Source organism: Microcaecilia unicolor, chromosome 4 (assembly GCF_901765095.1).
Source record: "Microcaecilia unicolor chromosome 4, aMicUni1.1, whole genome shotgun sequence".
NCBI lineage: Eukaryota > Metazoa > Chordata > Amphibia > Gymnophiona > Siphonopidae > Microcaecilia > Microcaecilia unicolor.
This window is the reverse complement of record NC_044034.1, coordinates 348,303,839-348,319,488: the sequence shown is the minus strand read 5'-3', so window position 1 is coordinate 348,319,488 and position 15,650 is coordinate 348,303,839. Positions and strand designations below refer to the sequence as shown.

Here is a 15,650-nt window from a genome sequence, read left to right as displayed (position 1 = left end):
CGCAGCCATGGCTCTAACATTATGAGCCGTGACATGACCCTCAAGAGCCAGCCCAGCCTGGGCGTAAGTGAAGGAAATGCAATCTGCTAGCCAACTGGATATGGTGCGTTTCCCCACAGCCACTCCCCTCCTATTGGGATCAAAAGAAACAAACAATTGGGCGGACTGTCTGTTGGGCTGTGTCCGCTCCAGATAGAAGGCCAATGCTCTCTTGCAGTCCAATGTGTGCAGCTGACGTTCAGCAGGGCAGGAATGAGGACGGGGAAAGAATGTTGGCAAGACAATTGACTGGTTCAGATGGAACTCCGACACAACCTTTGGCAAGAACTTAGGGTGAGTGCGGAGGACTACTCTGTTATGATGAAATTTGGTGTAAGGAGCCTGGGCTACCAGGGCCTGAAGCTCACTGACTCTACGAGCTGAAGTAACTGCCACCAAGAAAATGACCTTCCAGGTCAAGTACTTCAGATGGCATGAATTCAGTGGCTCAAAAGGAGGTTTCATCAGCTGGGTGAGAACGACATTGAGATCCCATGACACTGTAGGAGGCTTGACAGGGGGCTTTGACAAAAGCAAACCTCTCATGAAGCGAACAACTAAAGGCTGTCCTGAGATCGGCTTACCTTCCACATGGTAATGGTATGCACTGATTGCACTAAGGTGAACTCTTACAGAGTTGGTCTTGAGACCAGACTCAGACAAGTGCAGAAGGTATTCAAGCAGGGTCTGTGTAGGACAAGAGCGAGGATCTAGGGCCTTGCTGTCACACCAGACGGCAAACCTCCTCCACAGAAAGAAGTAACTCCTCTTAGTGGAATCTTTCCTGGAAGCAAGCAAGATGCGGGAGACACCCTCTGACAGGCCCAAAGAGGCAAAGTCTACGCTCTCAACATCCAGGCCGTGAGAGCCAGGGACCGGAGGCTGGGATGCAGAAGCGCCCCTTCGTCCTGCGTGATGAGGGTCGGAAAACACTCCAATCTCCACGGTTCTTCGGAGGACAACTCCAGAAGAAGAGGGAACCAGATCTGACGCGGCCAAAAAGGAGCAATCAGAATCATGGTGCCTCGGTCTTGCTTGAGTTTCAACAAAGTCTTCCCCACCAGAGGAATGGGAGGATAAGCATACAGCAGACCCTCCCCCCAATCCAGGAGGAAGGCATCCGATGCCAGTCTGCCGTGGGCCTGAAGCCTGGAACAGAACTGAGGGACTTTGTGGTTTGCTCGAGATGCGAAAAGATCCACCAAGGGGGTGCCCCACGCTTGGAAGATCTGGCGCACCACTCGGGAGTTGAGCGACCACTCGTGAGGTTGCATAATCCTGCTCAGTCTGTCGGCCAGACTGTTGTTTACGCCTGCCAGATATGTGGCTTGGAGCACCATGCCGTGCCGGCGAGCCCAGAGCCACATGCTGACGGCTTCCTGACACAGGGGGCGAGATCCGGTGCCCCCCTGCTTGTTGACGTAGTACATGGCAACCTGGTTGTCTGTCTGAATTTGGATAATTTGGTGGGACAGCCGATCTCTGAAAGCCTTCAGAGCGTTCCAGATCGCTCGTAACTCCAGAAGATTGATCTGTAGATCGCGTTCCTGGAGGGACCAGCTTCCTTGGGTGTGAAGCCCATCGACATGAGCTCCCCATCCCAGGAAAGACGCATCCGTGGTCAGCACTTTTTGTGGCTGAGGAATTTGGGAAAGGACGTCCCAGAGTCAATTGGACCAAATCGTCCACCAATACAGGGATTCGAGAAAACTCGTGGACAGGTGGATCACGTCTTCTAGATCCCCAGCAGCCTGAAACCACTGGGAAGCTAGGGTCCATTGAGCAGATCTCATGTGAAGGTGGGTCATGGGAGTCACATGAACTGTGGAGGCCATGTGGCCCAGCAATCTCAACATCTGCCGAGCTGTGATCTGCTGGGACGCTCGCACCCGCGAGACGAGGGACAAGTTGTTGGCTCTCGCCTCTGGGAGATAGGCGCGAGCCGTCCGAGAATCCAGCAGAGCTCCTATGAATTCGAGTCTCTGCGCCGGGAGAAGATGGGACTTTGGGTAATTTATCACAAACCCCAGTAGCTCCAGGAGGCGGATAGTCATCTGCATGGACTGCAGGGCTCCTGCCTCGGACGTGTTCTTCACCAGCCAATCGTCGAGATATGGGAACACGTGCACCCCCAGCCTGCGAAGTGCTGCCGCTACTACAGCCAAGCACTTTGTGAACACCCTGGGCGCAGAGGCGAGCCCAAAGGGTAGCACACAGTACTGGAAGTGACGTGTGCCCAGCTGAAATCGCAGATACTGTCTGTGAGCTGGCAGTATCGGGATGTGCGTGTAGGCATCCTTCAAGTCCAGAGAGCATAGCCAATCGTTTTCCTGAATCATGGGAAGTAGGGTGCCCAGGGAAAGCATCCTGAACTTGTCTTTGACCAGATATTTGTTCAGGGCCCTTAGGTCTAGGATGGGACGCATCCCCCCTGTTTTCTTTTCCACAAGGAAGTACCTGGAATAGAATCCCAGCCCTTCTTGCCCGGATGGCACGGGCTCGACCGCATTGGTGCTGAGAAGGGTGGAGAGTTCCTCTGCAAGTACCTGCTTGTGCTGGAAGCTGTAAGACTGAGCTCCCGGTGGACAATTTGGAGGTTTTGAGGCCAAATTGAGGGTGTATCCTTGCCGGACTATTTGGAGAACCCACTGATCGGAGGTTATGAGAGGCCACCTTTGGTGAAAAGCTTTCAACCTCCCTCCGACTGGCAGGTCGCCCGGCACTGACACTTGGATGTCAGCTATGCTCTGCTGGAGCCAGTCAAAAGCTCGCCTCTTGCTTTTGCTGGGGAGCCGAGGGGCCTTGCTGAGGCGCACGCTGCTGACGAGAGCGAGCGCGCTGGGGCTTAGCCTGGGCCGCAGGCTGTCGAGAAGGAGGATTGTACCTACGCTTGCCAGAAGAGTAGGGAACAGTCTTCCTTCCCCCCAAAAATCTTCTACCTGTAGAGGTAGAGGCTGAAGGCTGCCGGCGGGAGAACTTGTCGAATGCGGTGTCCCGCTGGTGGAGCTGCTCTACCACCTGTTCGACTTTCTCTCCAAAAATGTTGTCCGCACGGCAAGGCGAGTCCGCAATCCGCTGCTGGATTCTATTCTCCAGGTCGGAGGCACGCAGCCTCTGCGCATCACCACACCTTGAGCAGTGGCCCTGGACGCAACATCAAAGGTGTCATACACCCCTCTGGCCAGGAATTTTCTGCACGCCTTCAGCTGCCTGACCACCTCCTGAAACGGCTTGGCTTGCTCAGGGGGGAGCGCATCAACCAAGCCCGCCAACTGCCGCACATTGTTCCGCATGTGTATGCTCGTGTAGAGCTGGTAAGACTGAATTTTGGCCACGAGCATAGAAGAATGGTAGGCTTTCCTCCCAAAGGAGTCCAAGGTTCTAGAGTCCTTGCCCGGGGGCGCCGAAGCATGCTCCCTAGAACTCTTGGCCTTCTTTAGGGCCAGATCCACAACTCCAGAATCATGAGGCAACTGAGTGCGCATCAGATCTGGGTCCCCATGGATCCGGTACTGGGACTCGATCTTCTTGGGGATGTGGGGATTAGTTAAAGGTTTGGTCCAGTTCGCAAGCAATGTCTTTTTTAGGACATGGTGCAAGGGAACAGTGGACGCTTCCTTAGGTGGAGAAGGATAGTCCAGGAGCTCAAACATTTCAGCCCTGGGCTCGTCCTCCACAACCACCGGGAAGGGGATGGCCGTAGACATCTCCCGGACAAAGGAAGCGAAAGACAGACTCTCAGGAGGAGAAAGCTGTCTTTCAGGAGAGGGAGTGGGATCGGAAGGAAGACCCTCAGACTCCTCGTCAGAGAAATATCTGGGGTCTTCTTCCTCTTCCCACGAGGCCTCACCCTCGGTGTCAGACACAAATTCACGGACCTGTGTCTGCAACCGTGCCCGACTCGACTCCGTGGAGCCACGTCTACGATGGGGGCGTCGAGAGGTAGACTCCCTCGCCCGCTTCGGCGAAGCTCCCTCCGCCGACGTAGTCGGGGAGCCTTCCTGGGAGGCAACAGCAGCCGGCACCGCACGCGGTACCGATGCCGGAGACCTCACCTCGGGCGATGGGCCAGCCGGCGCCACGCTTGACGGTACCGGTGGCGCAAGCACCGCCGGTACAGGAGGGGTAGGGCGCAACAGCTCTCCCAGAATCTCTGGGAGAACGGCCCGGAGGCTCTCGTTCAGAGCGGCTGCAGAGAAAGGCATGGAGGTCGATACAGGCGTCGACGTCAGAACCTGTTCCGGGCGTGGAGGCTGTTCCGGGCTGTCCAGAGCGGAGCGCATCGACACCTCCTGAACAGAGGGTGAGCGGTCCTCTCGGCGTCGATGCCTGCTGGGTGCCGACTCCTTCGGCGACCCAGAGCTCTCGGTACCGACACGGGAAGGGGACCGGTGACGATGCTTCTTCGACTTCTTGTGACGAAGCATGTCACAGGAGCTTCCCGGTACCGAAGAGGAGGACGTAGAATCCAGCCGTCGCTTCCTCGGGGCCGAGACCGAAGAGGGTCGGTCTCGGGGGGGCTGTACCGCAGGAGCCCTCAGGGTAGGGGGAGACCCACCCGAAGGCTCACCGCCACCAGCAGGGGAATGGACAGCCCTCACCTGCACTCCAGACGAAGCACCACCGTCCGACGACATCAGCAGACGAGGTCCCGGTACCACCGACGTCGATGCAGCTATCCGATGTCTCGGCGCCGATGCAGAGGGCCGATGCCTCGATGCACTCGATGCCGAGGTTGAAGGTGTGGACGCTGAAGACGTCGATGCACTCGATACCCCCAGTGCCGATGCCGACGAAGAGCCCGAGAACAAAATGTTCCACTGGGCTAACCTCGCTACCTGAGTCCGCCTTTGCAAAAGGGAACACAGACTACAGGCCTGAGGGCGGTGCCCAGCCCCCAGACACTGAAGACACGACGCGTGCCTGTCAGTGAGCGAGATTACCCGGGCGCACTGGGTGCACTTCTTGAAGCCGCTGGAAGGCTTCGATGTCATGGGCGGAAAAATCACGCCGGCGAAATCGAAAGACGAAATGGCGAAATTTGGCACAGAAAAAGAAAAGGGGAAATTTCGACCGGGGCCTAAGAAAGGCCTACCCCGACGACGAAAGAAAACTTAACGGGGCGAAAAAACTCGAAGTAGAGGAAGGAAAAACCGAAAGTGGCTAATCCAAAGGATTTCTGGATTTTCACAGAAAAATGTCGAAAAACGATGCGCGAGGTCGACTTTCCGGGGCACGAACGGTAAAACACAACCGTACCGAGCGCGGAGAAAAGAAGACTGGCCGGCTCAAGCCGGTTTCGGGCGGGAAGACGGCCGCGCATGCGCGGTGCGCGCGAGGGCTAGCAAAGGCTTTTGCTAGTGAAGATTCCGATTGGAGGGGCTGCCGCGGACGTCACCCATCAGTGAGAACAATCAGCCTGCTTGTCCTCGGAGAAATACACATACACATGCATATACACACTGCATTTTGCATATGGATTCAAATATGCCAGAAACTAAACAACTTATTGTTCAACAGTACAATGTTAATACATCATTCCTTTTCAGTTGAATATCATTATACAAATGCATGTTAATATAAAGGTGCACTGAAGTACATTTAAACTTGTGGATTGTATATGAGTTATAAGTAAGCACAAGGGTAACTGGTATACTCCTTCAGTTGATAAATTTGTACATAGTTAAAATTTAATGCCAAGAAGTGCAGAGTGATGCACTTGGGGTGCAGAAATCCAAAGGAGATGTACCAAATAGGGAGAGAAAGCACAGCTCAGGAGATGAATCTTGGGGGTGATGGTGTCTGAGGATCTCAATGTGACAAAACAATGTGACAAGGTGGTGGCCACAGCCAGATGAATGCTAAGCTCTATAGAGAGGGGTATAACCAGCAGAAGAAAGGAGGTGTTGATGCCCCTATATAAGTTGTTGGTGAAGCCCCACTTGGAAAATTTTCAGTTTTAGAGGCTGTATCTTACTAAAGACATAAAAAGATGACGCGGTTCAGAGAAAAGTGATGAAAACGGTATGGGGTTTGCATCACAAGACGTATAAGGAGAGGCGATGACTTGAACATGTATACCCTGGAGGAAAGGAGAGGCAGGAGTGGTATGATACAGACATTTAAATATTTGAAAGGTATTAATCTACAAACAATCCTTTTCCAGAGACAGGAAAGATGGTAGAACTAGAGGACATAATTGAGGTTGCAAGGTGGCTGACTTGGTAATAACATCAGGAAGTACATTTTCTTGGAGAAGGTGATAAGATACCTGGCATGACATCTCATGGGAGGTGGTGGAGATGAAAGAGGTAATGGAATTCAAAAATGCATGGGATCAACATAAAGGAAGCCTGTTTAGAAGGCATGGACCAAAGAAGCTTAGCGGTGATAAGATGGTACCACTAGTAATTAGGAAGTAAAGCAGTGCTGGGCAAACTTCTATGGTCTATGCCCTGATTGTGGCTGGAAAGATTTGGATATGCTGCAGTGGTGATTGATGACACCTTCAGAAGTTGGAGAACAAGGACAGTGCCGGGCAGACTTCTACAGTCTATGCCCTAAAAATAACAAGGACAAATCAAGATCAAGTATGTAATGTACTATCACATCATATGTTATGCTATGAGTTTATCGTGTTAGGCAGACTGGATGGACTGTACAGGTCTTTATCTGTCGTCGCTGTCTACTATGTTATGTTGCTATGATATCTCAACAATGCAATCCCCTTAGAATACCTCTGGAAATGCTATTAATATACCAAAATAAACCATGGTAAGGCTAGAACTCTACTCTAACCACTAGTGAGAACTAGGGTATGGATGGAGAGCTTGAAAAACCTCTCTTACAAAAAGAAAATCAAAATAACAAAAAAGCAAATAATAATAATAATAATAAATTTTCGTGTGAAGGGTGGAAATTCTCAGAGGCTGAACTCACCCAAGTGGCCAGCCCACCCAACATGGGTTTATCCTAGTGGGTGGATGGGTTTCATTATTATTGAATCTCTCCACAATTTTTTATGAGTGCACCCGTGAGCACCCCAGAACAACCCTATGCTCGGCTTCAAATTTACAATCACATTACTACAACTACTAATCGCCAACTTATAAGAACAAACTGGTTTCAGCTCTTAATTTATATCGTAACATAAGTCTAAATCATACACTAAACATGTTCCCTGCTCATTTAAGCCACTAGCACAATTTAAAGAAACTTAACTCTCATACCCCCATGATGATGTGAGATATGGGCTGTTTTTTTTTTCCAGATATCGTTATGTGATTTTTTTTCTTTGTTTGATAATCTTTTATCTAGTGTGCAGATGATATTCTATCCATAAGCTAAACTTTGATATATATCAGTCCTTTTGGGGAAACATGTAATGTGCTGAAAACTAGGACAAAGTCCTTAACACATATTCCAATTCACATGAATAATACATTCAATGAGCAAAAGGCACATTTCTCTCTGCGCCACTGGGTGTGTGCACAACCCCCAACAGCTATTATTGGAATCAGCTTTGACTGGTACTTTCACCACCGCCAGCGCTGTCTCTACAGTTTCTTCCAATGTTGTCCGACTGCAGGGTATCGAGACGATCTTCGTCAGGGACCCGGTTTTCTACTGCCTGTTCCTGAAAGTAAATACATACTGCGCCAACTTGCTGAGAAATCTTTCTAAACTCAAGCGCAAGAGAGTTCTCGCTATTAAGCTCCCTTGGCCGGAAGTAGTACAGCTGAAATGCAATCTACAGACGAAATTAGAATTGGCAATATAAGCCAGCTATAGTGGTACAAGAGGACTAGTAAATAGAAATAACAATGTTAAGACAATTTGAAAATACTGAAAGCAATTATTGAAAAACTTATTGTGCAAAGTATTGAAATAGAAATAAGTACAGTACTGAACTGAAATAGAAATAAGTACAGTACTGAAATACTTTGCACGCTTGGGGGGGGCACTGCTCCATCGAGTCCTGCCAAATCAGCGCACCCCGCTCTGCAAAGGCCCGCCTCCAAATGCCGTTTCCCACATCGGGAACAGCGTTTTACCGCCTCAGTTGCCATCGCCCGCCCCCGAACAAGAACCCAGCAGGACTTACCCCGGACTGGGAAAGTGCGGGAACTGACAACTGAGCCGAAGAAAAAAACTCTCCGACTCCATTTCGAGGCAGGCTCGGACAAGCAGGCAACAGAAAACAGGACTCGGACAGCAGTAAAACAAACCTGCTCTCAGCAAAAACACACTTCCCTGTGCTTCTCTGTTTCTCTTTTAAACAAATTCTATGGTTCTCTCTTTTTTTTTTTTTTTTTTTTTTTTTTAGAGAGGAGGCAGAAACAAACAGGGAAGGAAAGGAACAGTAAAAGCCTGTTCAGAGGGAATTTGAGGTGAAGCAGGGACCCAGCAACTGCGTATGCTGCCAAAGGGGACACTACCAGTCCACCACCCCCGGCTCAAACTGGCCACCAGCCCAGGAGCACCCTCAGAGGCCTTGGGCCCAGGAGCTGGAGAAAAAGCCGTCCACCACCTGCTGAAATAGAGACATACTAACTAAGGAAGGAGCTGGCCATCTGGCATCACTGCCTTTAGATTGTTTATCTCTATCTCCACCTGCTGGTAGGCGGACTTAAGCCACTAGTTCCTGGATTCATCTGCTTCAAGTGACAAGGAAAATTTATTATTATTATTATTTGTTTTTTGTTATCTTGTTTTTCTTTTTGCAAGACATGTTTTTCAAGCTCTCCATCCATACCCTAGTTCTCACTAGTGGTTAGAGTTCTAGCCTTACCCTGGCTTATTTTGGTATGTTGCTATGTTATGACATAAGAGGAATCAATTCAGAAGTCCTGTGTGGCTTTTACACATATAAATAGAAATTTTTACATATATAAATGACCAATGCACGCAAAAAGCTATTTTACAAAGCCAATATTTGTACAAGTGTAGATCTGTGGGGAAGCGTGTTATGAGCAGGCAGTAAAAATGGAAATGCATGCATATTTTTACAAAAACAACACATGGATACAAAAACGACAGCATTTATATCCACTCCGAGTCAGGTTATGTGTCAAGCTAACTGCTCATTTGGATTGGGGGCTGCACCACTGAATGAGTGACAAATTGTTTAAAGCCACTACAAAAAGTCAAGAGTATTTTTTTCACTTGGTTCTTTATCTGGACATGCAGTTTTGTAAAATTCTACACTTACGTATTCAAAACCCTGAAAGATGCCACTTTTTCTAAATGGGCTGTTCCACTGTATATGCTGAAATGTACAACTGTATTTTGCATGTCCTTATATAGACTTAAGGACCTGCATTTAATGAGCCACTTGTAAAATATATGGGAAATTATGCATGTCGTGGCCTGAACATCTCAAATCCTACCTTCACAGCTTGTGTTCATCAAATTCCAATCCTAAGTTTACTTCTCAACTAGCATGCTATTATCCCTCCAGCAATGTAAAAAGAAGCCAGTCACATAAGATCATGTCAATAATGATCACTACTCTGTCAGTTGGCTCACCTGTATCCCATACTGATTCAATGAAAAAAGTAATTGTTCATCACATAACCTCATCTTCCAATTATCACAGGTACAAGCAATTAAGCTCAAGAAGCATTAAAAAAAATAAAGACCAAAACCTAATGTTTATTACCTATATAGTACTTCATTTCAGTATCGTGTTTGTTCATCAGCTCAAGAAGCCGTACTTCAATCTGGGCTTGGTTTAGGAAAGCCTTCTTGTTCTTGATAATTTTAATCGCCACCCATTCCTGTTCTACACGGTCATAAGCCTTTACAACCTAAAAAAAAAACCCAAAGACTGTTAAGAGTATACTTCTAGAATAAATAACCTAAAATTAACAAATAAACTTATTAAAACCAAAATATTGCTTGCTGGCACAGAACTGGGATGAATCCAATAATTCTGCATTTTATTTTGCAACCAATATTTTAGAAGACTTGGGCCAAACCTAGTTAATTATGGAAGAAGTTAGTAAATAAATAATAGCAGCCACAGAGGTAGCTCCAAGACAGCCACAAGAGAATGAAGTGGTACTTTCATAAAAGCAACAGAATGTAAAGGATGTTTTTTTTCAAAAGCTTTTGATATCAGACAGTAGGAAGGCACAATCTAATGATGTTAGCACCTCAAAGCATCAACTAAAGGTAATACAGTTTGATCATTCAGTTCTATGTATTAATGCTGTCAATTAAACAACCTGTAAGACAAAAACTGGTCTCATAAAAGCCAATCATTTTTAAGTCAATTAACCTATGGAGGATTGATCGGACACAAAATCTATACTTAATTCATTCAATCCTGCTAGATCAGTTCGAACAAGTGGGAGCCAGTGGGGGAAAGAGGGGTTGGTGGTTGGGAGGCGAAGATAGTGGTGGGCAGACTTATACGGTCTGTGCCAGATCCGGTGGTGGGAGGCGGGGCTGGTGGTTGGGAGGAGGGGATAGTGCTGGGTAGACTTATACGGTCTGTGCCCTGAAAAAGACAGGTACAAATCAAGTTAAGGTATACACACGAGTTCATCTTGTTGGGCAGACTGGATGGGCCGTGCAGGTCTTTTTCTGCCGTCATCTACTATGTTACTATGTTGTGCTCCTCAACCAGAAGTTGGAGACAGAGAACACTGTTTTCCAGTAACTGTTTCACCACTAGTAAATAAATAAATAAAAATAAATAAATAAAAATAAAGAGTGGTGCTGTCCTGGAACTTGACAAAGCTGATGTTGAAAAAACAAAATTACTCATCTGTAGCTGATGTTCTTGAAGGACAGCAGGATAAATACTCTTACACATGGGTGACATCATCTAATTTGCGGGCTAAAAGATCAGTCCGCAAATTCCTTAATCTGCACTTCCCCAACTGCAAAGGACTAACGTACAAGCTATCATAGTAACTCAGTAACATAGTAGATGACGGCAGAAAAAGACCTGCACGGTCCATCCAGTCTGCCCAACAAGATAAACTCATATGAGCTACTTTTTGTGTATACCCTACCTTGATTTGTACCTGTCCTGTTCATGGCACAGACCGTACAAAAGGTGTGGATCAAGGACTCAGGAAGTAGCTTGTGGGACAGAGGAATACAAGGACCAGGACTGAAAGCCTCAGCGAGTAAAGCAAATAAGGAAAAACCCCTAAAAGACCAACCAGTCCTGGCTTATATTTCAGCACCTATTAATCTGTGAAAATATGGTGGCTAAATTTGAATACCATGTTTGTTCAAAGAACTTTTATCACTGGACTATACACTTTCCATACTCTAGGACCATTTGAATTTGGACTTAGACCACCACTACAACTACTCTGATTGTAAAACCAATTAAATGTACTGTGCTAGTTTCACTGGGAAGATACACCGGTTCTACACGCGACCAGCTTCTCCTATATGAGTACACAGATATGGAATGCATTACAAACTGACTTGAACAAGATTAACGACATAACTACCTTTCGTAAATCTTTGAAAACCTATTTCTTCAACAAGGCCTACAACGGGAACACATAGCGAATTACAACACCTCACCACTTCACCCTATTCCGACATTTATCTTTCTATAACTTTGCTTAGACCTTTTTTCTTCATCCAGAATCTTTTTTGTAACACCAATTGAATCTATCTCCTGGAACGGCGATGCCATAACAGGTGCTTGTAAGCCACATTGAGCCTGCAAATAGGTGGGAAAATGTGGGAAACAAATGCAATAAATAAATAAAAAAAATAAATAAATCTAATGAAGCCCATGCAGGAATACTATCCAGCATATAGTCTAGAAGCTCTTGGTAGTATCACGGCATGCACGCACACACCTTCTGCTGTCACACATGACCAGCTCAGTCTAATATATATATATATATCTGATACTCCTAGGGGAAGTGGGCAGGTATGTAAGAATATTCATCCTGCTATGGGTGAGTAACTTTTGTTTTCAGAAAGGGAAAGCAGGATACAAATATTCTTAAATGTGGGGATACCAGGCTGCCCTAACAAATAAATAGTGAATAAAAACAAGGTCCACAACAGGTAGGGCTCATGAGTACTGAACCAGAACTGTCAAATAATAGATCAAACACAGTCATTCTCTTCATTAATGTTGTTGGTTTAGGCAACTCCGGTCCTCGAGAGCCGCAGGCAGGTCAGGTTTTCAGGATATCCACAATGAATATGCAGGAGATAGATTTGCATACCATGGAGGCAGTGCTTGCAAATCTATCTCCTGCATATTTGTTGTGGATATCCTGAAAACCTGACCTGCCTACGGCTCTCGAGGACCAGAGTTGTCTACCCCTGGTTTAGGCAGACACACAAAAAGAAATGACCCTGGGGAGGAGTTGAATTCTTGACTCTAACAACATTCTGAAGGACTGAATGACCAAACTGAATGTTATATCTAAAGTCCTGTTCCAAACAATAGTGAAATGTGAATGTGCGGACTTGATAGCCATTTCACATCTCCACAGATTTCCTCTATGGAGACAGGCCTCAAATGGGATACTAACGTAACCATGGCTCTAACATTATGAACAACATGATCCTCTAGAGCAGTGGATCTCAACCAGTGTCCCCTCAAGAAGTATAGACAGCAAGCTTGTTCTTCCCTCAACAGCCATTTATGCCTTCAAGCTGGGGAGAAAAGAGATCCAGAAATCAAGAAACTGAAATTCCCGAAACCAACTGCAGGTCTGCTGTCCATAGTTTCTGTTTGCTATATAGTTTATCAGTAGAATGAATTGCAGGGTTTTGAGCTGCTTCACAGAATCTGGCAGTGGAAGAATTCTGTATTGTGACACCAGAATTTTAATATATATACATGAACCGGCCACTTTGGATGCCAGGAATGGTGCTCTAACCACTAGGCCACTCCTAAATAGTTAACCTCAGGGACTTTATTTTAAGTTACTCTGCTTACTTAGCGAAGAAGTTTAAGGAATAGTTTTTCTTAGCATATAAAGGCTCTGCTACAGTTCCATAGGCTAGCCGTTAATGAGGATATTTTATAGTTACTATGGTATCAGTAGTAATCACAGCTAATAGGCACAGGAAGCCTCAGTTTAGACTTTTAATTTAGGTTCTTGAAAGCTGAAATCCAGAACCCCCAGGGCTGCATTTTCAGAAGTGCTACCTGTTACACATGCAGGATTCAAGAGACAAGCAGAGCTGCAGAGTGGAAGACTCAATGGTACAGGGAGGAGGGTTTTAGATTTGTTAGGAATTGGGCAACAGTTTGGGGAAAGAGCAAACTAGAAACTGGGAGAAGACCAACAGTCGCTCAAAAGTGCATGGTTCGAAACAAGATAGAGCATCCCCGGTAGTGAGGTTGTAATAGAGACGATAGTAGGCCAGGTGTCTTTTAAATGAAAAGCAGATTTTAAAGATGATAAATTATCACTGTCAACTGCTTAGCAAGTTGTAAATAGAAACAACAAATAATAAAATGGCTGTATACAAATGCCAGAAGCCTAAGAAATAAGATGGCAGAGGTGGAATATATTGCACTAAATGAAAAGAGTTGGCAGAAGTCAAGCAGGCCAGCTAATTCTCACATGTGGGTGATGTCATTTATTTGTATTCATTTATAACATTTATATCCCACCTATCACTAGGTGGTTTACATAAAATAATACCAAATAACAAACCAATGCACCACTTCCTAAAACAAGAAGGCTATACACAATTGGGCATCACAAAATTTAATTCTAACTCCAAGAGTAGAAAATGGGATCTTGCCAGGTATTTGTGACCTGGATTGGCCACTGTTGGAAACAGGATGCTGGGCTTTGGTCTTTCCCAGTATGGCAATACTTATGTACTAAATAAATGCCAAGAGCTTTTTTAAAATGCTGCAATGATGGGCAAAGGTGAACATAACCTGGCAACTCTTTCCATAGAAAAACATAATCAGTTGGGTGTGTTTTGGAGAGGCTGCATACATCTCCATTGCACCCTTCTGCTTGAAACTGAAAGTGTAGGTCTTTGTTTAACAAATGAGGGGGAAAAAGCATCCCAGCCAAGTTACACTGATTAGTTGCACTGTAAAAGCTCTTGACTACTCCTGTTGAGGCTCTAGATCAAACAAATGATACAGGCAGAAGTTGCTGAAGCCTCCAGATCCTAAGCCTGCATTCGAGTCACTTGCCATGCATCACTTTTAGCTAAATATACCTTCCAATACTCAGCCAGCATTTTTTTAAATGCTGATTGTCGCCAGCTAAATTATCCCCTGATATTCAATGCCAGGCCATGTCCAATCACCGGCATTGAATATCGGGGATAAATTGGGGTGGGCAGGCTGCCAGGGGTTATGTGGGCCTGGCCAATGTTGAGCCAGGTCTGAATAAGTGTTATGTGACCTGGCTGAATATTAGGCTGCTCTGGACTGCATGACTTTCTTTTTTTGTTTTTAAAACTCCCCAGCCCCAGCTGGAACCTTGCATTACATAACTATAATCCAGGTTCCTCTTTCCCACATGCTTCACTTTGCACTTGCTCACATTAATTGTCATCTGCCATTTAGATGCATAGTCTCCCAGTCTAATAAGGTCCTCTTGCAATTTTTCACAATCCTTTTGCAATTTAACAACTTTGAATAACTTTTCAACGTATCATCAACGATGATGCCTAGATTCCTTTCCCAATCGGTGACTCCTAATGTGGAACCTTGCATTACATATAACTATAATTTGGGTTTCTCTTTTCTACATGCATCAATTTGCACTTGCTCACATTAAATGTCATCCAACATTTAGATGTGAACAAATATGCAGGAAACCTCCACCCCGGGGATTGTTGAAAAAAGGGGGCTGGTTCCAGATCCACCCAGATTAAAGAGTGGTCCGAGATTTCCTCGGGGCCTATAGAGGCATTTGTTACCCTGGGGAATTCGGTCTGTGACATGAGAACATAATCTATTCTGGACTGTGTACGATGGACCCTGGATGTATGGGTATAATCCCTCTCTTCTCCGTGTAATATTCTCCAGGGATCCACCAGTCCCATTTCCTGACAGAATGTTTCCAATACAGAGGGTGGAGCGGAGGATCGTGATTGTTGGCATTTGGAGCGGTCTAAAGCCGCGTCCATAACTTGGTTCATGTCCCCAGCCAGGATCAATGGAAGTGTACTATGCCCCCTGTATCTCGCCAGTAACTGCGCGAAGAAGTCTGTGGATGTTGTATTGGGACCATAAGCTGACACCACTAGCATCTCCCTCCCCTGTAAGTTGATCTTTATCTCTACCAATCTCCCTTCAGCATCTCTAAATTCAAGTTTAGCAGAGCACGAGTGATTTATGAATTAATATGGCTACTCCTCCTCTCCTTCCCGTGGCTGGTGAGCAAAACATTTCCCCCACCCAGTGTCGGTTCAATTTTTCATGCTCCTCCTGGGACAATCTCGTCTCCTGGAGGCAGGCTATCCCCACCCCATGTCTGTGTAAAGCTGTTAGAATCTTGGTTCACTTGATTGGGGAAGAGATACCACCCACATTCCAGGATATTATACGCACATTATTCGGAGCAGGACTGGATCTGTGACTGGGTATCTATGATGTTCTGCCAGCCTGAGTCTCCCGGGCACCCAGCCTT

At 46.3% G+C, this 15,650-nt stretch overlaps 1 protein-coding gene across 1 annotated transcript in view; it reads right to left on the bottom strand.

The window, feature by feature from the left end:
* The window catches only part of DYRK1A (dual specificity tyrosine phosphorylation regulated kinase 1A), a 646,342-nt gene that overhangs the window by 213,720 nt on the left and 416,972 nt on the right, over positions 1-15,650 (bottom strand). Inside the window, 1 exon segment of the mRNA XM_030202220.1 lies at positions 9,701-9,848. Within this exon segment, the coding sequence (XP_030058080.1) occupies positions 9,701-9,848 (148 nt within the window).